The sequence below is a fragment of the Fundulus heteroclitus genome, chromosome 18 (assembly GCF_011125445.2).
Source record: "Fundulus heteroclitus isolate FHET01 chromosome 18, MU-UCD_Fhet_4.1, whole genome shotgun sequence".
Taxonomy (NCBI): Eukaryota; Metazoa; Chordata; class Actinopteri; order Cyprinodontiformes; family Fundulidae; genus Fundulus; species Fundulus heteroclitus.
The window spans coordinates 4,183,747-4,210,010 of NC_046378.1; the positions used below are offsets into that span (position 1 = coordinate 4,183,747).

At 42.5% G+C, this 26,264-nt stretch overlaps 1 protein-coding gene across 1 annotated transcript; it reads left to right on the forward strand.

The window, feature by feature from the left end:
* Positions 1–14,307: 14,307 nt before the first annotated feature.
* On the forward strand, positions 14,308–20,008 carry LOC118566802 (ephrin type-A receptor 4-like). The gene is made up of 3 exons (XM_036150246.1): positions 14,308–14,646; positions 16,171–16,238; positions 19,298–20,008. The coding sequence occupies exons 1-3, from the start codon at positions 14,550–14,552 to the stop codon at positions 19,991–19,993; spliced, it is 861 nt and encodes a 286-aa protein (XP_036006139.1). The 5' UTR covers positions 14,308–14,549; the 3' UTR covers positions 19,994–20,008.
* The last annotated feature ends 6,256 nt before the right edge of the window (positions 20,009–26,264 follow it).

The window sequence follows — 26,264 nt, forward strand, 5'->3', positions numbered from 1 at the left end:
ACAGACCCACAGACGTCTCTGACTGAGGCGTTTCAGTCCTCCAGGGAACATCCAGGTAGATCAGTGGATGGATGGATGGATGGATGTTACTGGAGCCCACACATAACATGTAATTAAGACCTTGAAAGAACCCAGTACATATATTAAAAAGTGTTATTTACATTACATTAGCTAATCCTTTTTTTATCCCACGACGGGGAAATTTATAGGATTAAAGCAACAGGCAGGTGCACACAACACAGACAAAATTACATAAGGATTGAAATATATAAGAGGTGGATTAGCGAAAAAACACTGAACATAACATTATTGTTATTATTATTATTATTATTATTATTATTATTATTATTTAATTGTAATAATAAAATAAAAACCACAAAACCCAAAAGGTCAACAGTTTCATGATACATCAAGCTTAGGGACTGGCTAATATACAGCAGGTCAAAAAAGGCCATATTTTGGCTGCAGTGCTGCTGTTCTCTTATGAAGAAAAGATCAACTAGTGCACTAAATTCAATAGATGGGTTGAAAATATCCAGTATAAAATAAGTGCTACAAATGTTACAACACTTTTGTTCATATGGCAGCAGAACATTAAAATAAAAGTGCTCTTTACACTACTTTTGAATTCATTCTTGGAGTTTGTAAATACAATGCGATTAATCGCGATTAATCAGGGCGTTTAATCACGATTAAATATTTTAATCGTTGCCCAGCCCTAATATATATATATATATATATATATATATATATATATATATATATATATATATATATATATATATATATATATAGTATTCTATTTATTTTATGTTAAAAAAAACAATTCTACTTTACTGGTCAGAAAGCAACATTTGTCTGAAATGTGGCCCAGTATAACTGTGCTCATCTGTTGCTACTTTCAAAAGTCTATGAATTCACTGTTCCTCTTTCATAAAAATCTAAACGCATCAGTTGACATGACTGTCACTGATGCAGAAAATATCTCCCTTGCTATTTTGGTCAAGTGTACCCTAAGATAAAGTGAGAAAACAGGTTATAAGTGACAGAATGTATTTCTGTATTCCTCTGCTCGTCTCTATTGCACCGCCAAAACCATTTGTCCTTACTCCCTGTCTGAAGCAGGCTCTGCAGAGTAACCACAAAACCATGGGGTAGAGATTGTGCAGTCTTTTTAAAAGGCTGTCCAATAACTCCAGGGAGAGCTCAGTTCAAGTTTGGTATGTACAATATGATTGCTTCTCCAAAAAGTAACACACTAATTAAACCACATTTATGCACAAAACTGACTATGCATAAAATGTTCACACACCTGCAGATGGACAGTCATTTTTGAATTGAACATAATCCAAATATATTTTCCAAATCAAAACAAACAAACAAAAAAACAACAACATGACAAACAAATGCTATACTGCTGCACAATTTCTCAATCCTCACATGCCTGTCAGCTTCATCTGCTTCTGTGCATTTTCCCTTTTTTATGGATCAGTCTGCAATAACTATGCAGATTGATAAATCCAGCCAATTACAGACCGTCTTGTATGTGTCGCCGTGTAACATGAGTTAATCACCAGATTGATTTACTGGCCGCTCGCCAGTTTTGCTTGTTACTTGCTATAGCACAGAGCTATATTATGGACTACAACATGCCTATTTTATGGCTGAAAACAGAGAAAATAGGCCATTCTTTCTCACTAGGGGGGCTTTCAACAGGCAATGCAATTTAAAAAAAAAGTAGAAAACATAATCTATCCCCAACGCCTGGGATTTGATTAAAACTGTAAATTATTTGTGAAGATTAAATTAAAGCATGAGCCACAGTTCTTCACATGGAATCTCTAGTTTAAGAGGCTATTTGTCACATTTGTAACAGCCAAGGTGTCCATTTGTTACTGAGTGTTAGATCTTACTTGACAGACAGGAGCTATTAGTTTCAATGAATGAAGAGCATGTGTGGAGTTCCTCATGGCTCCATTGTTGGGCCACTTTTATTGCAGCTCTATAACAAGGTCAGATTATGGAGTATTACCTTTCTTTGATAATGTGTCCTGACGACAAGCAACTTTATAGTTTGGTCACTGAATGAACACAATCCTGTACAGTAACTTAATTAATACATGTATGATATCAAATAGTGGATTGGTCAAGATTTCTTGCAGAATTCTTTTTCTAATTTACCAACACCAGGAAAGGGATTATATCACACCAGACCTTAAATGAGGGCACTGGCTCCCTGTTTTATAATACATTTCAGAGTTTACTATCAGGTATAAGATACTTCAGTTAACTCCCACCCCAACCCACCAGATAAGATATTACTATATGTTTTAAAATAGCATTTTTAAGGTTTCTTTTTATGTGATAATTATATTTTAATTTATTTTTGCCATGCATATGAGCTAACTTTAACTCTTTTTCTATGAAATATTTTATATCTCCATTTTATATCTCCAAGAACCTACAGGGCACGAAGGGAACATAAAAATCCAGGGTGACAACAGACGACTGCACAATTGAGTTATCAGAGAACGGGGACTTATCTACAACTGAGATGAAGCAGAAAACAGGTGGGTGAGATGTAGCCTGGCCAGCCAGACTGAATTATACTGTATGCACAGGTTATCAGTCTGGTAAGGAGCTGGTAGGGCTCGATTTTAAAGGCAGGACTAACATGGTCAACGTCATCAGGCTAGCACCAATCGAATAACTATGGATGTGACGCAAAAAACGTGACATGATCTGTTTTTTTAATTTGTAGTCTGTGAAACGATTTTTGCTGCTTTTGTCTAATATATATATAAATATATATATATATATATATATATATATATATATATATATATACATATACATATACATTTAAGATAAATGTTGTATTCATATGTTCCAAGGCACTGAGCAACAAAACTATCTGTATGTATCATGACTGTTATGGTTTCAGAAAAGCGCTGTTGCATTATCGGTAATTTTGCCGCTGAGAGTGACGCAGTGTAAATTCCCGCCTCCCGCGCTGTGATTGGTCTGGTCCGATTTAGGCCGGAGCATATGGATCCTTACCAGACTGATTCACGGCATGTTATAATCAGCCTGGCCAGGCTAGGTGAAATGAACAGAAACTAAAATGGGTGCGGATCATGACACATTCAGTATATTAAATATCTTACAAAGATTTACAGGTGCACAGTTTTACTTGCATGAATAATGTTTAACTTCTAACTAGGCTCAAGCTTCCTGTCTTTCTTCAAATGTGATGCACGAAAGCACTGGGACTCAAACTCAGAGAGACCTCAATGACACAACCCCCCCCCGCCCTTTCACTGTTCATTTCCCTTTGTGGCTCCCATATATAATCCCAATGCAGTACCTCACATATAAAGTTGAACATGACTTGATGATGACGCTGAAGCTTTAAGATCAAGGTGCATTGCCTCACACATTTAGATGTATTTTAAGGCAGCAGTATAATCTGGCAGCGATGATAGTTTATGAGATTATCACCCAGCCCCATAACACCTGAAATTGATTCCTGAGCAGCAAAACAGGAGGAAAAATGGACTTTCGTTGTAAGTAGATGGTGATATTGCTGCAACACTGTTATATGTCTCATAAAACAAGACACAGCAAGTTGTAAAGCACATATAGTCACACCTAAGGAAACAAAAATTCCTAGAAAATGTGCTTTTCACTTCCACCCTGTATTTATTCAAACCTGTCTCGAGAAAGGAATGGGACCCAGACGTGCCCTGATTAGAGATGTTATATTGCAGCAGAAACGCTCTGTAGGAACACACATATCCTGCTGTCACTTTCTGAAACCACTGGCATTTCTAACAACAACGATTCAGGACTGGAACATGAAGGGTAGCAAATAACACAGCGGACTCAACAGCGTTCCACTTTAAAAACCCTCAGGTAAATTTGAAATGACACAAAGGACATCCTGCTGTTCGCTTGCTTTTTCACATCCACATAGAGAGCTTCCACCTGCTGGGCTAGTCTGCCGGACCTGCCGTGTGCTATTGATTGAAACACCGCTGCCAGGGAGTAAAGACCTGGGTTGCAGGGCAACGAATAGGTCACCAAACAGTGAGCAACCTGGCATGGGGCTTGAGGTGGAAGCTGCATGCTGGATGGAAAGATGGATTTCAAACTATGCAATGCAGACTAGTTCTTTGTCAGGGCTTGCTTGTTCTTTTGTTTCAGTCAGAAATTTGCCAGTATGCAAAACTGTTCAGTGCTCAATTGACCAACCCTCCTCAACCGGTGACAGTCCACTGTCACGCTAAAGATAGCTTCAATTTTAAACTAAATGTGCAATGTGCTCCACATATACAGTCCAGTTGTATTTTAAAGGTTGAATATTTAGCCTTTCCTCTGGCACTGAATAATGTGATCAATAACAACTACACATCCAGAAGTTAAACCCTTCCCACAAATACAAAATGCAGCCTAAAGTATGAACTCACCCATCTAAATCATTTATTTCTGATGTTCCAATCACTTCCTTGGCCACACACATACACACACACACAATCCAGCCACTGGCCATGCCGACTACAAATATTTGTGAACGAATGGGTCACTCTCAGGAGCTTCATGAATTTTGGTGTGGTACCACATACAATGCGAGGCCACGTGTGCAATGAGTCCAGTCAGGAAAATCTGCATTGCTAAATACTCCACAGTCAGCTGTTTATTATAAAAAAGTGGACATGATTGGGAACGACACCAACCCAGCCACAAAGAGGTAGGCCACATTCAATCATATAGTGGAGTCAATGGATGTTGAGGGACAGATTATGCAGATGTGACCAACATTTTGCAAAGTCAGTAGCTGCAACCCTCCAAACTTCATGTGATTTTCAGACTATGTCAAGGACAGTTTGCAGAGAGATTTACGGAATGAATTTCCATTACTGAGCTGCTGCATCCAAGCCACACAGTTTTCAGGAGAATGACACTTGCCTGACTGCATTGTGTAAAAGTCTAAGTTGGTGCAGATGGGAGTATGGCGAGGGCCTGGGTTGGGTTATTTATTTATTATTTATATGTTAGTTCTTTATTTGTACAAAAAAAAATTGACAACAGATCAAAAAAATTTGCAGGTTACGTAACAAAGCCTTGAAGGACTTATAAATCTCATGACAGTGAACATAAAAAATACAGCTGGATAAACTCAAACTGATCCATTGAGAATCAAAATTTACCGTGACAAAGAATATGACAACCAAAAGGGGAAAAAATAAATTCTATTTAATACATACAAATCATAAAGTTATACACTAAATAAATAAGAAGGTAATAAATAAGTTTTTTAGTTTGCATGGAAATACCTCTTAAAGTTGCATAGCCACGTTATTTGATTTTTTAAATATATATGTCAGTAGCTCACTCTGGCTGCATGCCAAGATAAAAACTTTGAGAGATTATCCCGTCCCGCTGGCATATCAGTCTTTATTTAGGTGTTTTATGCTTTGTTTTTGCTCATTCTGTTAGTAAAGCCTTTCCTGTTTATTTGTAATTACAACATGTGCTTGCACAGCAGGGGATAAAACTAACAGCTATTAGCATCTCCTAGCGAAACAATAAAGTTCGCTATCCAGTGAAAAAATAAGTATATGCAAAAAAATATATGATTCCAGGGAAAAGACTGGAAAGTCGCTGGGAATACACTATGACCATTGGTGTTCACTGTAGCAGACGCTAAACCTGCCAATCGCTCAGATGTGACAGCAGAGTTGATTGTCTGTTTATATCTGCTCATCGTGCCCATTGTGGGGCTATATTTAGCTGCAAAAACACTATCAGCATCAAAACACTATCAGGATGGACACTTGATGTATACAACCCTGTTTTATCACGATCAAACAGTTTTTGTTTTTTGAAGTATATAACGTGGCTATATACCGTTAATGTTTCCGCATACCAGGGCATTTTGGACAACTTCATGCTCCCAACTTTGTGGGAACTATTTGGGGATGGACTCTCCCTCATCCAATGGGACTGTGCATAAATGCAAGGTTGCATGAGAACATAGAGGCGCCAATTTAGGTGCAGAGGAACACAAGTGACCCGTACAGAATCCTGGCCTCAACCTGAAATAACACTTTTGGGATGAATTAAAGCGGAGACTTTGTGAATGGCCTTCTCGCCCAACATCAGTGTCTGACCTCACATATGCACTTCTGAAAAAATGGTCAAACCTTCCCATCAACACCCTCCTGAACCTGCTTAGTGACTTTCCAGATGAGCTGAAGCAGTTGCAATTGCAAAAGGTGTTCTAGGCCATGTGGCCAATCACTTGGTGTTTTCACATTCAGTCCTTCAACCATGTAATCATTCTATTGAGCAAAACTCAGGTTCACGCGCAGAGACAACACTTTACACACTTTGCAGCAATGCCTAATCATAGATTATTTTCAAGATTTCTGAATTTCTGAAAAAAATCATACACATTAATAAGCATTCAGACAAAGTCGTCTTGGCCATAGGAACTGTCAAGTTTATGAAAACTTTCATATTTTGGACGTTCCAGGACAGCATCTGTGTGTAATAAAAGTGGATTTTTGCTAGACCTGAACGTCGTGCTGGAGTGACTGGGAGAAAAACAGTTGAAGCAGGTTAAAGGTCCCATCTGAGGGGTTTGTGTGCACTAAGAGGATATATGAAATATTAGGCTAACAGCTACATAACCGTCTAAAGGTGCCTGACAAATTAGAGAGTCTATACAGTTCTACAGGATAGAGGAAGGTTGTCCGTACTGTAGCAAAACTCATAGCCTGAATATGCAGAAATCACACTTGTCATATTACAAAGATAGAAACCATAAACTGGGTTTGCTGGTACCATTTAAAACTGAGATTTTTAAATTATTATTCTTTGTTTCAAATAGACCCTTTGCTTGTTAAAGCGTAAACTATTCACAAGCTAACCGTGGTAACCTTTTGTTAGATACCCATCATCTCTCAAGTGCTGAGAAAAATTTCAAAGTAAAAGTACAAAAAAGTCCTAGTAATATGTTTACAAATGTTAGCCTTGTCTCTGCTTTCAAGCAGAGAAAAAGCATGCTTGTAGCCTTATCTTTGCTTTTAAGCAGAGACAAGGCTAGAATTATAGGGAGACAAGGAAGAATTATACCAGGTGTTGTTGTTAGCCTGGTATTGTTTAACTGGAAAGAGGAGTACTGCCAAGGTCTGAAATTCCCATCTAACCTGATTCAAATATAAAGAAATATATTATTTAAGCAGTGGATTGGAGCAAAAGAAAAGAAAAATATCCCAACGCGCTACCGTGTCTACTGGCTGTCCAGAAAATATAATGAAGTTGTGATTCTTACAAGTGTTGTAATTGTGAAGCAGTTGGTGCTGGAGTAACACGGAACAGCTGTGTTTATGGAGAGTACATGATGATATCATGTATGAGTCCCAGTATCTGTGTAAGCAATAATTCCAGCTCGCTGGGTTTGATCGTACCCCTGACATTTCAGATCAGAGCGGCACTCCTGCTACTTCTTTGATCTCTCCATCTCTTTTCACTTCTGGACTCCTGACTCCCACTCACGAGGACCTCTGGGGACTCTTGGTCCCTGATTGCAGAGCCCGAAGAAACGCTGCATGTGGCTGGGGATTTTAAAGGCGTTGGGAAGGTCTGGTAGCCTGGGGGGTCAGCGACCAGCAGGAGGGATCCCAAGAGACCAAAGCTGGAACAAAGGCCCCAACAGTAGTTAGGTAGGTGGAGAAAATAACAGGGGGTGGGAGGCAAGGAGGAGCAAGGCTGCTGGTGTGCTGTTTCCATGAGCTCGGAGCTGATAATTCAATTTAATGTTCAACTACACATTGTCCTTACTGCTGGTTAATTTCCGAGGCTTGGTCAGAGATCACTAAGCAATGGGTGGCAAAATATTTGTGAGAAAAATTAAAAGATACAGTGTTGTTTAACATTACTGTTAACTTTCAAAGTTCATAGATTTTGTTTGATCCACTTTTTGTGAATGCTTGAGGAATTTAGCTTTTATCTCATCGATTCCTTTGGTTACTCCTTCTGCTTCGCTTCATCTTTTATTTTTGGTTTCATTGATTGAATGTTCATGTTTTTCAGTACTGTACTAGTTACCACGATAAAACAATTACAACTTGCAATTTTTTTTTAAAGATGTGTGGTCCATGCTAGTTTGCAACCTCTACTTCCTGTTTATTACAGTCATGCATATCGTCAACTTCTGACAAAATTACGCAATGCGTAGCCTGGTTGATTCGCTTCAAACCAGTAGATGGATACATACCTAATTAGCATCTTCTGTTTTGCGACACAATTTTGAAAATTGGATGGAAACATGGCTAATAAGACCATCTTTCTAAAGGTGGCACCAAGTAGGCAAAAGAGAAAAAAGACAAAAAAAACGTATCAAGCCATCAGCAGAGAATGTAAAACCACAAGGAAGCTTGCTTTGAAATAACAAGCTACGGTTAGCAGAGGGGCCAGACTCAACGTGGACTTCTACTGTCTTAAAGAAGTTTACTCTCCAAAATGTAAATGCAATTAACAAAAATGTTATTTTATAAAGCTTTAAACATTTGCATTGAAGTTATTCACAGAGAAGCCAATGACTATTAAAGGAGCATAGCGTGAGATCCAGAGTTTTTGCATAAGTCTGCTTCCTCTGGCGACAAGTTGCAATGACACAAGTGTTGTACACGTGCATGGAAGGAGAGGAAAAGAGGCGTGATGTCCTCTGCGGTAAAGAAGTTATGAATATTGAAGTTGGTCCATGTTCTCTAGCTAATGCATCAATGGCGGCGGAGATTCAACAAAGTAGCCAGGGGAACGAGAGTGCGCAGAGCGTGACAGCCGTGTGCACGGCCGGTGGATTACGCCCAAATCATTCTCTGATGAACTGACGAATCCAGCCTATAGAGGCAACTGCAGTAAATACAGGATGACTCATTTTACACGTCGGGCAATTGTGAGGGCATGTATGGGAAAGAAAATAAATAATATTTAACTTCAAAACTTGTGCAATGCTCCCTTACGGTAAATGAAGGTTGGAGGAGGTGCATTCCCAGTGGTCCTCCTGAAAGAAACGCATAATGAGAGCGGAACATGTAAAGCCTTTTTAGTCGAAGTAACTGCCCAACAAAAAAGATGTGTGAGAAGCCAAAATATTATAGCCGTTAAACTAGATAACCCTTTATTTATTTTTTACAGTGCTTTAGCTTTCCGTCTGGTAGATACTCTGACAAAGAGTTTACATGTTGTGTTCTCAGGACTGGTTTCACACAGGAAGATCACTGGCTGTTGTCAGTGATCGTCAGCTTCAGTATAAATGGGAGTGATAACAATAAAGTTTATTACAAGCATGCCACAAGTTTAATTGTTCATCAAAAAGCTTTAACATAAATTACTATTAAAATCTTTTGAGATTGGAGAATAGCAGAAAAGCTGTTAACTCCAGCCTCCAAGACCAACTAATTTGGATTTATACTCAATAAAAACACCAAGATAGCAGTTAAGAAAGTACTGCCTACAACCCTTTATCTGAACATTACTTCAAAACCCTAGGATTGGCCTTTTAAGATTAGTTCACAACTTATATGGAAATCTTTCAACAAAGCTGATCATTTCCAAACACATGATATGTAAATCAGACTAGGGCTTGACTGCCCCTGTGTGTGTGTGCCTGTTTGTGTTTGTGCGTGTGTAGCTAAAGCTTTGGAGTCGGTGTAGATGATTGGCACACAATGCAGATGTGTGGGCAGCGGATGCCATCTGGAGAAAGAGGAGTGGGTTTGTAAAAGGAGGGAAACGGGAGGAGGGAGGTGCCCCCATCCAGAAAGAAAGATAAAGCCGCTGGTTTGACAGAGGAATAAAGGAAACGATGGGAGTGTAATCAATCAAAAACACTCCGACTCAAATAACGGCAGACAAGAGACACCACCCTCCCACCGCCGCCCTGTCCCGACCACCAGCGCCTCCTGTCATCACCGGTTGAGGCTTTGCTTCCACTGATTGAACAAGATCAAAAGCAACCCTTCGGTTGCCCACTCTGGTTGTTGGCGTTGCCAGGCTCGTCTGCGCGGGGGAAAACGAGTGGAAACGTTTTCTTTCTGCACGTTGGGCAACAGCTGATGTTTCGGGTCAGTCACGGCTAATTTCAGTGAGGCACCAGATGCTCCGTTTGCTTCATTAAAGGGTGAACAATCTCAGAAGAGCCGGAAAAAAAAAGCATGACATCACATCCCGAAAAGACACGCACCTCTATTGATTAATCCTCATACTTAGACTAAACACTGTATGGAAGGTGTGTCTGTGAAAAGCAAACAAAACCATATTTTAATCTGTTTGAGTTAAGCCTGCTTTATTTGGATTATCTACATTCCCTCTGTGAGATAAACCTCTGAATATCTAATGATATATTTGGACTCGAGTACAGTACATAAACCACAAAAAGTGATGAGCATGGAAAGGACAGTCGTCGAGTAAGAAACTGCTAGAGGATGCAAAATACGTAAATCTGGGGTGGGGATTCACCTTCTGAGCAGGACAACATCCCCGAGCTACAGTAGGGCGGTTTAGATCGAAGCAGAGTCGCGTGCCAGCAAGATCCAGTTAAAGTCCCGACCAAATTCAAATTAAGAATCTGTGACCTGACTGATGTTCACAGTGGCTCTCCATTCAGTGCAAAGAACCATTTCCAAAGATGTGCAAAGCTGGTAAACACAGTATGTGTTGCTGTAGTTGCAGCAAAAGCTGAAAGAAAGTATTAACTCAAGTGTACGGTACGGAGTGAAAATAAAACAAACAAAGAATATATCTTTGTCAGTCACAATTATGCAAACTGTATGAGTCAAACTCTGTATGAGTCCATCATATAAAGTGCCAATAAAATACACAGACGTTTGTGGATGTCATATGTCACAAGTAGGGGGAAAAAAATCAACCTTTGTTGATACATTTGTAGGGTAATGTAAATGCTTCAGCCTGCAGAACAATTTTCCAAGACAAACACCTTAAAACTTTTATATGACAGTAAAAGAGAAGCGTACAGCTTGCTCAGGCTTTGCCTTCAGTGGTGTACCATGAGACGCAGGCGCTTGACTCCAAAATGAAGCTGCTTGGATTCCAAACGCCTACAGCTCCATTCAGACGCTAAAGATCTTTGTCTCATCTGAGGGATTAAATTCTGTTTTGACTGTCCATCTTCACTGGGAACAAGCAGCCAGACAACCGATACGGATACAATACGTTGCCCAAGGAAACTCAGGCGTGGTGCATGTTTCCCTGCTGAATCACAACGTCTGTAATCTATAAAAGGACACATCCTAATTTACCGAGACAAAATATTCAGAGGGTGCCAGTTGTGGTTTGCAGATCCTTCCTGTGCTCACCGGCAGCTGTGTGTGCTGATGCGGAACGCCCTGACCTGCCCACAAAGAGACAATCTCCTCCGCAGATCATTGAGAGGTTGCCTGCCAACGCCGGCAACGCGCCCTTCTCATGGGAGCGACGGGCGACCTGTGTGGGAGGACATAAGAGGGAGAGCCCTCTGAACTAAACCTCAGACCTGGACACAGCTGGCCTCTTCTCAATCACGAACAAAGTGGCCTTTGTTTGAAGGAAAATGCAGAGGTAGAGTCAGTGGCTGCACGCTACAACACTACGTTTGCTTTCAATTCTGAATGCAGAGTGGAGTTGAGGCATTAGATCAGTAATAGACACGCCAAAAATCCTATGAGTCACAGAAAATGTGCTAACCGTCAAAAACAAAATTTGAAGCACCTTTATCTAATGTGGTCAAGAGACAACTTTTTGATAACAGGGGTGAGTTCTATGCTCATGATGAAAAATCTGGCAAACTCTCAGCCGGTTCCCAAGGAGGATATCAGAGAAATCCAGATCAGACAATTTTCTGGTGGAATTTTGACTCCTCACAATGGGCGAGCTCCCAACCTTTTGGTGAAATAAATCAAACACGCATTTCGGTATCTCCTCTGGGGTAGGTTTGTTTGCATGTTTCAGCAGTAATACCCTAAAGATTTGACAATATGACGCTGATCAAATAAACTACTCTGTGATTTATTACTGATAGATACTTTTTCTGCAAATATAACCATTATGTATTTAACCTGACTCTCACCAGATGGATTTTGTTGCACAGAACTCCACATATCCATCTGGGACTGCTCCATTGGAGATGTATTTCAGAAGGAGGGGCATTATCAAAAACCCTTGCATATGATTGGATAAACCACTTGTCCGTCATCTTTATAGACGTGCTACTTCAACCGCTCACATTGAAACCAACCCGTGACACTGACGATAAGGAAGATCAAGCTCCTGCCAAACCCGGTTGGGAGAAGGGCGAAAACATTGTTTCCACTAACAAAAGTCTTCAAAGCCCGGCGATCCTGATTGGCTCGTCCATTTTTTGTGGTATTGAAATTGTTCCCAATGACAGCGATTCCAGATGGATGCGTGGAGCCGTGTGGAGCTCGGTGGAACGACATCTATCTGGCGAGAGTCAGATTAATATGGATTAGCAGCTAAAACCTAAAAAATAATATCTTGGCAAATTCCAACTAAATTTTAAAATGACTAAAAATTCTTCAACTAAAATTCTTCAATCCCAACTAAGTATTAAGGTAATGTTGCTCATAGTTTGTCCTCCCATTTTAAAAAGAAAGATAAAAGCAAGCATTTGTTTGTGTGTATGGCATAAAGGTTTGTGTACGGTGATCTGTAAACCCTTCCCTTGATAACCAAAGCTAAGATGTGCCGTTAATCAGCGATGACCTTCTCAGGGTGAAGAAGCTCAGCTTGCTTAGCAAGTGCGATGTTAGTGTGAGGGCAACGACTGAACTGGTAGAAGTTGGATATAGATTTAAATTCCTGCTCCGACGCAAAATCATTCTCAACCAAAAGAGTTATGGTACTTCTTAACTTCTAAATAAAATTCACATACACCTTTCAGGCATAACATTATGACCAGCTTCCTGATAATGTATTTGTTTCCATTTTACCTAACAGATCAGTTGAGTGATGGACCCCTTCACTTGGCCCCTGATGACATGCTGAGCTAGCAGCAAGATGCTAGCTGCAGATCCTTTAAGTCCAGTTCATTGTGAATCTGGGCCTCCATGAATAAAACTTGTTTCTTCAGCATCCCACGGGTGCTAAATTGGACTCATATCTGGGGAATTTAGATGGCAAAACAAAGCCTTAAGCTTCTCCTTGTGATCCACAACCCATTCTTGAAACGTATCCTGCTAAATGAGGCTGCAGCCACCAGAGAACATTGTTTCAATGATAGGAGCTTAGTTACTGAATGAGGAAGTACCTAGACCAACACTTCAACACACAGCTTCTTGTTATGTGCCATCAAAGATAAATCAAGATAAATGAGGTAAGATGTTAGGAAAAGGATCGTGGACCTCCGAAAATATGGTTCATCTTTTGTGCACAATTTCCAAATGATTGAAGGTGTCATCAGTTCCAACAATTGTGCATAAGCATAACATCGATACCTATGATATAATCCTACAGGACCTTAAACAGAAAAGGTTTTATCTGTCAGATTGTAATAAAAAAAACGTTTTTTTTTTATTTACCAACTCTACATTATTACACTAAAATATAGGCTTTCTAAACTTGTAAACACTTATATTTCAATATTTAACCTCACCATGAACTCATTGTGTACAAAACAAAGACAAAAAAACAAAGACATGAATCCATACATGCTTACCACCGATCCCTGAACGTGTCGTGTCAATTTTAGCTAAGTGCATTACCATGTAATGCAAGGGAAGGTCATGCTCATGCTTGTTCTTTAATCCAATTCTGGAGACAGAACAGGTGTCGATGTGTCCGCTAGGTGGCGACCTCGGGCTAACGAGACCCACTCCGGACTGCAGACACGCAGGACCAGCACCGTGGGACTGCTGATGAGCGCAGAGGACAAGAACAGACGCGCTCCTCACTCACACACCGACTGCGTTACGGGATGCTTAGATCCCCCTCGTAGAGGAAAAGACGAGGCGATGTTCATACAAAGTCTGGCTGCCTTGCTCTAGTGACAAAATTGATAAAACTGCCTACAGTTTATGATTTGGTGTTCCAGTCGGCGACTCACAAAATCGTCACCGCATGTGTAGGGAAAAAGCCCTGCAGGTAGCCCACATAAAATTCTTTGACGAGGCTGATGACACTTGAATGGGGGTGGGTGGCTGTGCAGTTAATGATTATTTGCGCCCCGCTACCTTGTCCCCAAAGTTTCCTCTTTGGATTGACGGGGTGCGCGTCAGAGCGCACGGACCCGCCTCCTGCCTGTGGAGCGCTCGGTGCATCTCTCTCCTGCTGTCCGCTTCAAACCCCTATTCCGCTGGGGAAAGGCAGAGGAAGAGAGGAGAGAGAGAGTGTGTGTGTGTGTGAGTTTCTGTGTGTGTGAGAGAGTAAGAGAGAGAGAGAGAGAGAGGGAGCGAGAGAGCGGGACCACAGAGAGGAGAAACGCGAGAAAAAGAAGAGAGGAAAAAAGCGGAGCCGCTTCGCAAATGGCACTCATGGCAGGGATTTTGTTCACGGTCACCGTTCTTATTTCTGGGATTTCTACGCTCGGTTCCTCGGCACGGATATATCCTCCAAGTGAAGGTAAGAAGACTGCAGCGGACTTGCGTCTCCGTCCACCCTCCCAGCTCCTCTCCGTCCCAGTGTGTGTTTGCGCCGCGGAGCTCCTCTCACTCCTTGGCCCCTGGTTGCGTTTGCATGGGGCCCCTCAGAGAGTTTAACAAAGGAAAAGCAAAAAACAACAACAACAACAACAACAACAACAACAACACAGCGACGGTCACTTTTCTTTTAGGATTCCGTGCATAAGGGTTGCCAAAAATGCGCATTGCTCGTTTTGGTCTCGGTTGCATGGAAAGCTTGGTTGCATGACCAAGTCTCACTTGTGACCCCGACGGAGGCTGTTTTGTCAAGAAGAGAAAGACAACTGAGTTAATCTCGACTCAAAATGCGCTTAAATTTTGCCTGGTTTACACAAATAGCCAAAATAAAAATTCAGGGCCTGACAAAGCAGCTCCGGATCCAGCAGTGCGAGAACCGATCGCTCATTCTGTCACTTTGTATTTTGATGGAAGACGGCGGCTTTTATTTCTAAATCAAATTCTAAAAGTTGAATTGCGCCACTCTGCGCGTAAGGTACGCACCAAAATATAGATTTTTCTCATCATCTGAAGATCATAAAATAATATAAATACGTGTTTTTCCTCGATTTTGAGTTTTATTCAAATCGACGCAATATAATAGAGTGCAACGTGTTTACACCAAGAGCGCGGAGGTTTTCGGCTTCAACTTTCTCTTAACCGGCCTGGATAGCATTCCCTTCGGCTGCGCAGTGTCTTTTTTTCCCTCAACATGTTCCTCATTGTAAAGAGAGCGATATTTTAAATAAACTCAGCTGAAAACAGCTGCCGTGTGTCCCGATCGGCGGAGCAAACCTGCATTAGATTTGGGCAGAAGCGCGATTCTTCATTTCGTCTTTTTGTTGTTTAACATATTAGAAACAAAAATCAAAATTCAAACAGCTTTCTAGAGATTTATTCCATATGCGTATATTACAGACTTTTAAGGGGTTTGGTGAAATAATTTTCTCAGTGTGCAGCAGATCGGGCATTTTACGCACAATACTAATGCTGCAGTTTCGGTCCAGTTTAACAGAAAACTCTTTAGAATTAACGCTCTATGTTAGCTTGTCCTACGTATTTCCCCCTTTTTTTAATTTGTTGTTGTTCATACTTGCATGTCGAGTAGTTTGAAGTTCATTCTCAGAGCTCCAACTAAACGCAGCTAAAAAAAAAAACACTTTTAACGCATGCATCAATCCCTATTAATCATTTCTTCGACGAAAACCAATCACAGAGGCCATCGCAGCGGGGGAATTACGCAGCACACAACACACGCACAGGGACACCAGCAAGTCTAGTTTTATTTCCCTCCCTGCACTGACATTCCTCCTGCGAGGACATTTTTCAGTTTGACTGTTATTTCCGTTCGTTAGGAAGCCATTTTTCTTCCTCCATGTGTTTAAACCTTTATTGGATCATGCATGTTGGTGTTGTGTGGACATTACGAGGCTTGCGTGCGTAAACGTCTCCCTTTCTTGCTTTCCAGTCACGATGTTGGACTCCAGGGCCGTACAGGGGGAGCTGGGATGGGTCGCCAGCCCGACAGAAGGAGGGGTAGGTACTGCAAAGAAGTGTCCCACAGAGAAAAAAAATATCCATTATTTGCAGGAGGTTGGGGTTTAACCATGGAATAAATACCCAGTCCCCCCAGATAAGAGTTTTTCCCAGCGAGACCATCTCAGGAATATCTGTAGGAGATTTATTGTGTCATCTCTCCAACCTGTCAGGATATTAGTCTCAGGGTGAGGAGGCACTGGCCGTTGAAATTCCCACATATGATAACCTTGAATAAAAATACCACAGTTTCACATTAACATAAAAAAGAGACTTTAATGCATAACAGTAGACCTTGTCTTTAAACAGAAAAGTAAGAGTTATACTACTGCAAAAATAGTCCAATATTATGGACTGTCAAAGTTATATTATTATACCTGTAGCATTCATTGGTTGGAATATAAATTAATTATTTAATGTTCTTTATGATTTTCATACATACGCTTGGGGAAAATGCTGAATAAATGTGGATGACATTTAGAGGTAGTTTTCAATTATGCCTTTTAGTCATTCTGCCCTTTATAGATTTACACTAGTCTAACAAGCTGATATTAAGTGATTAATTAGTCCAGTTAAATACTCTGGTCACTAGCCTGCAGTTGGCTGCTTGACAGACATTCTCATAGTTGTTTGCTTATTGTAGCTTTAAAACAGAGTTAATAAGAGTGCTGGATGGGGTTCTGTTATTTTTAACAACATGACCGTCAGGTTTTTTTTCGCAGCCATATTTCCAAACAGCCCAATTTCAGCCAGCAGAACGGCTGTGCGCAGCAACAGGTGGAGAAGGGGCAGCTCTGGGTTTACCTATGCTCCACCGGGAATAAAACTCCCTCAGCCACTTTAACAGGAATCTTATAAAAAGGACTTCAGTGACGGAACAGTGGATTTGAAATGGTGACTTTTGAACATTGCCATGCCTTGATACAGTAACTACGTCGTGCCTTGGGGTGAGATCATTTCTTTTAAGGTGCACCAAAATATTGATCAAATAAAACCCGATACTTTGTTATACATGTGGAGACACTTCAGAACACCTGGAGGGGCCCAGGAGGTTCCAGAATCTACTTTGTGAAGCCCCCTCCCCGACCTCCCCATCACCCAAGCCAGAAACCCCTGCTCCCCTTTCTGCTCGCTCCCCACGCCTCTAACCACTCTGTAATGGTCAGATGCAGGGCCTGATACTGCAGCGGGCGTCAGGTTTCCTGAATAGACGTTGGATTGAATCGGTCTTTGTGGAGAAACTTTATATCCCTGTCCACCATTCAGCCGAGGAGGGAGGCAAAGAGCGAGAGAGAGAGAGAGAGAGAGAGAGAGAGAGAGAGAGAGAGGAACTTGGCAGCTCAGAGAGGGTCCTCTGGAATGGATGAATAACGCGGAAAGTGCCGTGGGCTTCAGCCTCAGCTCCGGCTACAAACCAGAGAGGAAGAGGGTCGACTAAATGCGTGATACCACTCTCTAACTGCCTCTGATATTAGATATCAGTGCATGAATAAAGGTTAGACACGTCCACCGGCTCTACAAAGTGTAAAATTTGATAAAATGTTGAATTTCCTCGAAAAGCCTGAATCAATACGTGCTTTGATTAAACCAAGACTCATGACTCCTGCTTTTTGTCCACTTGCAGAAATGAAATGGCTAACACAACTGCGCTTTGTGAAGTTTGGGGAAAAATAATAATTTTTTTTTAAAGAATTTGACCAGTTACTAGATATAAAATCATAGACACAGATGTTGGGCCCTATGCTTTTGAGCTTTTCCAAACGATCTCGCACTGTGCTCAGGTCCTGCTATCAGCCATTTTATCACAACGCAGTGATTGACAGGGTCCTGGCAGCTCCTGCGAGCCTGCGTTCACCCTCTCATTATGACCAATTGATCTCATTTTGCCTCTTTCCTGCTATCTGGAGAAGGGGCAGCCTTATCTCAGCAGCGCTAGATTTCCACAACAAAAGGGGAAGGGGGGTGGGTGTGTGTGTGTGGGGGGGGGGGGGCAAAGGGAAGGGAGCAGAGTGGAATGGAACAGCAGGGAATGATAGACGTTTTCTCAAATCATACAGCTGCAGCTGCATTTAGCATTATCCCTTCCTCCTCCCGGGAAATAAGGTTTTAATCCGGAGTGTTTACGATTAGCCATTGAGTCATATCTGCCAGCATCGTCCGTATCTCTCATCGTCCCAGTTCTATTCTTTTTTTGTGCAGTTTTCTAAATGGGTAATGCAGACAAGCCAAAGGCTCGTCTGCTTCTGTTTACAGTCTGGCTCTGTCCAAGACTCTTTTTAAAACACAAAGTTAAAAAACCTGCGGGACGCATGCCGCTTTGAGCCTCTCAAGACGAGGCCCATATTTGCTCAACGGTGCTCTGTCGAAAGGGGAAACTTTATCGTAAGTAAAACAAACACTCCCTTTTGGCAAAAATAAGCCAAATTGCACAGGGTAAAATAATCCATGCACCTCACGTCAGTGCCTCCCTTCTCTTTATGAGTTTATGCTAACCTCAGTGAACATGTGCACCTCGGTCTCCTGGTCCCCCTCGATTATGTAGACGGAAAGCAGGCCCGGGCACATTAGATTGTTAGCACTTGTTCAAAGACTTTCTGCATCTGTGTAATCCAGTGATGGCATTCCTTCCTCGACATCTACTCCAATGTCCTGAAACAATGTTTGTGCGCGCGCTGGAAGTGTTTTTCTTTTTTCTATATCACCCCTAATGTTATTGAACTAAAGATTGTTGAGAAATAAAACTCATAACACACTCTCCTTTCTTAGGCTTCAGTAGACATGTTGAATAACGGGATTCCATATCAAGGAATAACACGTCTATTAGGTTTCATTCATAAAACATGTATTAAGTTCAGTGGTCAGCTCAAATGTTGACTAAAACAGCCGAATATATCATTTTGGTTGAATTACCTCACACTCAAATATTGTATTGCACAGCCCGATGGTCAGATATTTTTAAGATATTATTCACCCATACCAGGTTTTTCTTACTGCTTATCTCTATATTGCATCAAGTTAAGTACATTCTTGTAACATTTTTGTTCTTGCCCTGTTCCCAGTGGGAGGAAGTGAGCATAATGGACGAAAAGAACATCCCCATCCGCACATACCAGGTGTGCAATGTCATGGAGCCAAATCAGAACAACTGGCTACGTACCGACTTTATACCCCGTGGAGGTGCCCTGCGTGTCTACATCGAGATCAAGTTCACCCTGCGGGACTGCAACAGCTTGCCGGGGGTCATGGGAACCTGCAAGGAAACGTTCAACCTCTACTACTACGAATCCAACAATGACAAAGAGCGCTACATCCGCGAGAACCAGTTCAGCAAGATAGACACCATTGCTGCCGATGAGAGCTTCACTCAAGTGGATATCGGGGACCGCATCATGAAGTTAAACACGGAGGTCCGGGACGTGGGCCCCATGGGACTAAAGGGTTTCTACTTGGCGTTCCAAGATGTCGGAGCGTGCATTGCTCTTGTTTCCGTCAGGGTCTTTTACAAGAAATGCCCTTTAGCAGTTCGACACTTGGCCCAGTTCCCTGATACCATCACTGGTCCCGATACTTCCTCGCTGGTGGAAACTGGTGGTGCGTGTGTGGATAATTCAGTGCCAAGGGAGGTTCCCAAGATGTACTGTGGAGCTGACGGAGAGTGGTTGGTGCCCATAGGGAACTGCCTGTGCAAACCTGGATATGAGGAACGCAATTCAGAATGCCAAGGTAAACAGCAGATATTTATTTTTTACTCCTAACAGATTTTTAACCTTTTCTTCTGTATTTATACATCCTCCTAACCCTTCCTGACCACACTCATCCTGCGGTACTGTACTGTTCCCTTCCCCCACCTGTAAATCTTTGTCTTTATCCCCTTTGTTTTGTGCCTTCATCCTTTGCTTTCTTCCCTTGATTTACCCACCTTGCACTCTGTTGGATATTTTTATCTCCTCGCTCACTTGCTTTCTCCACTCTTCTTTTCATGGTGTGCTTGGGTGATAGAAGCAATGATGACTGTAAGTGGAGTAATTAGCAGGCCCACTGGGAGGTGTTGTGCAAAGGGACGTATCCCGGGAGTACTGGTGAAACCGGGAGTGGAGCGTAGAGCTCCAACTGGTTCACACCGCTGCTGCGTCTTTCACCCCCACCTGTTCTTTCTCTTGCTCCCAATGGAGCAAGAGCTTGAAAAGGAGATAGACAGCTTTGGGGAGAGTGAAAACGGGAGAAAAGTGCTTTATGATTCCAAGCATGTTCGGTGAGTTGGGGGCTGAGACGGTGCCGTTTGTTTGGAGGGACCGGCCTTTCGTGGACGACTGTTCTAAGATTGTTGCGATTCCACACCTGGCCCTTCAACAATGATTGAAGGTCCTCTCTTCTGGTTTCTTTTACATTTGATTCATGATAGTCCCTCAATGTATTTAAATCAGAACATTCTACTGGAATTACTTAGTATTTGCTATACCTTTTGCCTGTCTTATTGTGCACGCCAAGAAGTATAACACATGTGGCACAGTGCTATGTTCGTGGATCATGTTAAGGGCTTTAACAGTCTGACCCAGGTTTGTAAGCCGTCCAGCAGGGCGGCTGCCAGTTTTGCTCCACTGGTTTATTGGTAGACACCTCCAACAAGCCCGTCACATCACACACAAAAAGCAGCGGGCCGCAGCAGCGAGGGGTCAGAGGCTGGGCACGGGTGATTAACAGGGGGGACGGACCACTACACCTCTCCTAATTTACGAGGGAGCCTTTATCTTGGAGGACTAATTGCATGACAAACAGGTCTGGTGATTTAGGGGTGCCACTGGCTGCTCGGGGTGGGGAGGGGTAAAGGGGCTCAAGTAGTCACAGATGGGATTTGGGGTTTCTTTTTTCTAGATATGGCCAAGAAAAAAAAGACTTAACTGTTACTGGTTTCACATGGCTCCTGCCAGGTTTTCCTTCCTGAAGTTAGCTTCAAAAAAGCGGAGCAAGGGGGAGATCAAAACATGCTAGTTGCGGAGCTGACGTAATTCTTCTTTAGCACTCTGTAATGCCTTTTACGATCGCAGCGTCTAATGTTTGGGGGGAAAAGGGGCCTTGATCCCATACATTAAACTCTCTTATAGTGACTTGCAAAATTGAAGTAGTGTCCTTATCATAATTCCTTTTGAAATAAGCAGCAGGAACTTGCTAGAGAAGGCCCGTATGGATACGCGACCATAGATTTAATGGGACTAATGCAGTCTTGTTGCATTTTGCCAGCTCTATTCTGACACCGCTGCTTTTTAAGCCAATGTATCCATTTAGCTCACATATCACAGCAGCTCCCTGATTGTGTTTAAGTTAACAATGCCAGCCACTCCATTACCCTTTAGCTTCAGTTGCACTGTTTATGTTTTACCGGTTCACTTTCATTCGGACTCTGGATGACGTGCCTCGGGTGCAGCCTGAGGCGTCGGTGCAGATGAACTCCGCTGACTCCAGGGTTAAAAGGTGCTGCCCACTATTGGTCTTCAAGTGCACTGATGAGCTGGTTAATATTCCCACGAGGTGACAGTCTCTATGGGAGAGGGGCTCCTCTCTACTAAGGACATGTTGACCAAGAAACCCAGACAGAAGCTTGTTTTGGGGGCAGGGTGATTTTTAGAGGTGAAGCTGATTTTTGATTGATCTTCTGGGATTTGAAACTATTTTAACGAAACAAGGTGTCAGTCTGCACTTAGACTAGATACCTGTGCACCCCTATCCTTAAAAACTTTTTCTGTGCTATGCACAGCACAGTTATAAGAAGGTGTGCATTTGGAGGCTTGCGGTTCTTTTCTCTCCCTGTGTATGCGTGAGGTTACAAGGGCACCTTGGCCCCTGGTTCCCAGCCTAAGATGAATGGGATCTCCTCCGTCATTGTTTGGGTGGCAGGAGGGCTGACTGAGGATGGCGATGTTTGGGGAGAAAAGGGAGCCGAGGGGGAGCTTATGGGGCACAGAGGACTTGCATTTCCCTCCTCTGGTAGAGGTCAGGGGTCGCCCCCTTCTGCATCCATCTTACTGCTGTGTCTGACAGGGTCATGGATGCAGGATTGATTAAGATGTCACGATTTTGACAGCTGTGTTGGTAGAGCTTGTATGTGCGTCTGTAATCAAAGTAGACCTGGGGTGACTATGGTGTACTCGCAGGGCCAAGGGGAGAGGGACAGCGAGGGAACTGAGGGCCTCCCTGATCTAAGGAGAAGGCCCTGTCTGTTAAGATTTAAGATCCCTGTCCCTGTTAACCCCCCACCCCCCTCGCACACACACACACACACACACACACACACACACACACACACACACACACACACACACAGTTGGTGGGGGGGGGGGGTCATGGAGGACTCCCGCTCCTCATCTGGCTCTTTAATGTTGGAGGAGCTGCAGAGTCTTTGAGGTGTTGTCAAGAAGACATTTGGAAGAACTATGCATATCGTCGCACATAAATGATTGTTGGCTCTACTGTATTTTTGAGACTGAGAGAAGAAACCTCTGTCCGACAGCAGGCCACACAGTTCAGTTACCTGACTCCGCCAGATAGATTTGCTCCGCATATCCATCTGGAAACCTTCCGTTGAAGTAATTTTGGGAAGGGGCGAAAATACTGGTTAGCTGATTGGCCTATGTTGGTGATAGACGGGCCAAATAAACCAATCAGATTTACGAGCGACGACGAAAACACAACCACAAGCCAAGCTACTCTTGCTGCTGCAGGTAAAGGCTCGTTAGCTCAGCAAAGAAATACTCTGTAATTCCGATAAAACTTGCTCGATAGCCACGCTAACGCTAGTTTCATCGGCTGAAGCCGCCATGTTGTTTAGACTGAACTGTCGCTCCTCGTTGCGTCACACCTCAACCCGCCTCAAAGCCAACGCTGATTGGACGTTCGTTTGGTGAACGGCTCCAAATTTTCTTTAACGGAAAGTAGCCAGACTGATCTGCGAGTGAAACCTTGAAAGCTCGCGAGATCAGGATGGTCTCACGAGGCTAACAGTTCAGGTGTGTGCCTCTATTAAATCCAGCAGATTAGACGTTATGATTTATCTGCCTTCATACTGTAGTTGTTGGTGTATGTTGAGGATCCAGCTTGTTGCGGTCTCAGCAGTTTCATGTAACACTGCAGATTGCGTGCTTGCTGAGCTGTGAACAAGTTCCACTCATCTCAGTCAACACACAGCATGCCTTTTTTTATTTTTTGAGATCCCTTGTTGACAAACGCTTTCCCTTTCCCTCCACTATGCGTACTAAACGTTTTGCAAGATTTTACACCAGACTTGTTGGGTCGGAACACGAGTCCACATGAGAACCGCTGGAACTGATGAATACATAGGAGCTGAGGGGAGGAGTCAAGAACTGAACAGAGAAAAACACAGGGAAGAAATCTAGCAGAATACTAAATGTACATGGAGCACAAGAACAAACTTAAAATGTCAGAAAGTGGAGAAACAGAAGGATAAAGAAACTCAAACACCCAGGGATTGCGATACAAGCTGAATAAGAGTTTTGAGAAAGGAGCTGTTTAGTTTTACAGAGCGCTGTAGAAGCCACGCTTGAGCAACCTCTACGTTGGATATGACAATGAGCAATAGTCTTTTTGGAGAATAAACAAACCTAAGCTTTGGAAAAAGGAACATTTTTATCTTTGATTCAAGTTTCCCTCTAAAGTAAAAAAATAGCGTGCATGCTTTTATCATCTACATTGATGATGTGCATTACTCTAACCCAGTTAAATTAAATCCTCTTAAAATAAAGATATTTGCTAGCTTTGTTGTTTTTTTTCTAGATGTTTCACGCTATTTATTTAACCCAAGTTTTACATGAATGCTACAATTTCTGGATCCATTATTTCAGCTTTCGCTTTTTTTTTTTTTGCCTGTATTACCTGCATGACTGAATGAACAAAAGCTGAAGGTCAGACTGGGATGTCAGTGTGTGATGACAGCTTTTCTCCACCTGACGGGCCCGCCCCCCCCAGTCCTGCACTATTTCCTGCAGACAGTCTCCTCATTGGTGCTGGATTAAGAGGTTTTGGGGATGAGGTTCCTCTCTTCATTGTGCGAGTGTCTATCTGGGTCTCTCGTTCTCTCCCTCCCTCTGTTGACAGTTTTAAATATGCGCTTGGGAGCATCATTCTAAATTCACCACGTAATTCTATTTAGCCAGCCAGTCCCCGGTGGCTTTAAATACACAGACCCAGTCTCCCTCTCCTGTTTCACCCTGTGTTCCTCCCCCTCTTCCCCTGCATATGCACAAATTAGGTATTTGCATCTTCTTTTTACGCCGGCTTATAGTCGCTTGCTTGTTCTTTTTCTCTTCCATGTCATCTGTCTCCTTAAATTTCCCTTCGCTTCAGTGATTTGTTATCTGCATTCATCTTTTTTTTTACATCTCTCTCTTTTTATACTCTCTTTTTTTTGCCAAGCTCCTGTTAGTAATTTTCACCCATTGACACTGTCTTTATTCTCGCGCTTTCCCTCCTTTCCTTCCTCTGTGCCGGCCGTCGAGGTGGTTAGTGTTTGTCAGCCTGTCTGTGGTGGCAGCAGCAGGAAGTGGGCTGAATAATGAGATTATACCTTCAGCGGCGGGGGTGGGGGGGGGGGGGGGGGGTAGCACACTGAACATCATCACCCGTCATTCTTCTCTCAGACGTGCATTCACAAGTGACACTCCTGAGTGCTCACTCTAACTCCAATTATAGACGCTCAGGCTCATGCAGAGAAAGAGGGGAATCAGTGTGCCTGCTCACACACATGCTTGGCCTTATGCTTGAATACCCCGCTCTGCACATGTGCAAAATGGCACGGCACATATGTACGGCAGATGCACGCATGCACAGTCTGAGCCGAGCCGAGTGCAGGAGAATGGAGGTGAATGTACTCATCACTCTCCCAGCCACCAGAGACGCTCATTTTGTGCTGCTGAATAGAGACGAGGAATCTATTACCAACTGAAAGCAGAAAAGAACAACAGGTACAGAGAGAGAGAGAGAGAGGACAGAACACCCCATGAGGTTTTCCACCCACTCCTGCTGAAGAAATTATTTAAAACGATTTTTAATATTCTGCTCTCCTAAACGTTGTAGCTAAAATCCACTCAATGCACAAATCTCTTTAGTAGCTGGAGGAGGGGCTGCTGGTGGTAATTCAGACATCATTAGCTGAGGTGCTGAAAAGTTTTTCCTGCTCGGCAGGCCGTCCCGCCTCGGTGTTTGTTCCCTTTGCAGTTTTCGGCACTCAACACCCCTCTCTAGCCCCAAACCCCCCCCCCCCCCCACACACACACACACACACCAACACACACACAGACACACACACAAGAGCACACGCAGGGCCTGCTCAGGGCAGGAAGCAACCGGCGATAGAACGTGACCCGCGCTGATAGCCGCAGTACTCCCACAGTGCCGGGCATACCGCAGCACGTGCGTATTACCGCAGTGCTGCAAAGGAAAGAGAAAAATCAACTTCTGCTCATTTATCCCCCAGTGAGTTTTTAACCTCTCATTTTTTTTTAGAACCAGAGAAATTCAAAACCCTTTTTCTGATTATTTTTCTTTTAGCCCTGCAACAGGAAAGTCCAAATATATGTGGTATGTCAAACTTAGGTTCCATATATATATATATATATATATATATATATATATATATATATATATATATATATATATATAAACATTGGCCTGAGCTACAGTTTAGAAATGACATTAGAATATTAATACAGAAAGCATTAGTTTCACCAAAGTGCTTTACAGGCAGATTCTGTATTGTGTAACACAATAAATTGAAGGGAAATGGATCAACAATAGATATAATTGACTTATAAAAGAAAACATCGTTCAGAACCACTCGAACAGAAAGCCTACTTGAAGAGCTGTGTTTTAGAAGTTTTTCAAATAGCTTTAATGGACTGAACTTGCATACTGATAGCTGAAAACATTTTGTACTGGAGCCATAATAACCCGGAGACACTCACAACCATGCTCACATTCACACACCGATACGCAGTCCGGCGTGCAACTTGAGTCTAA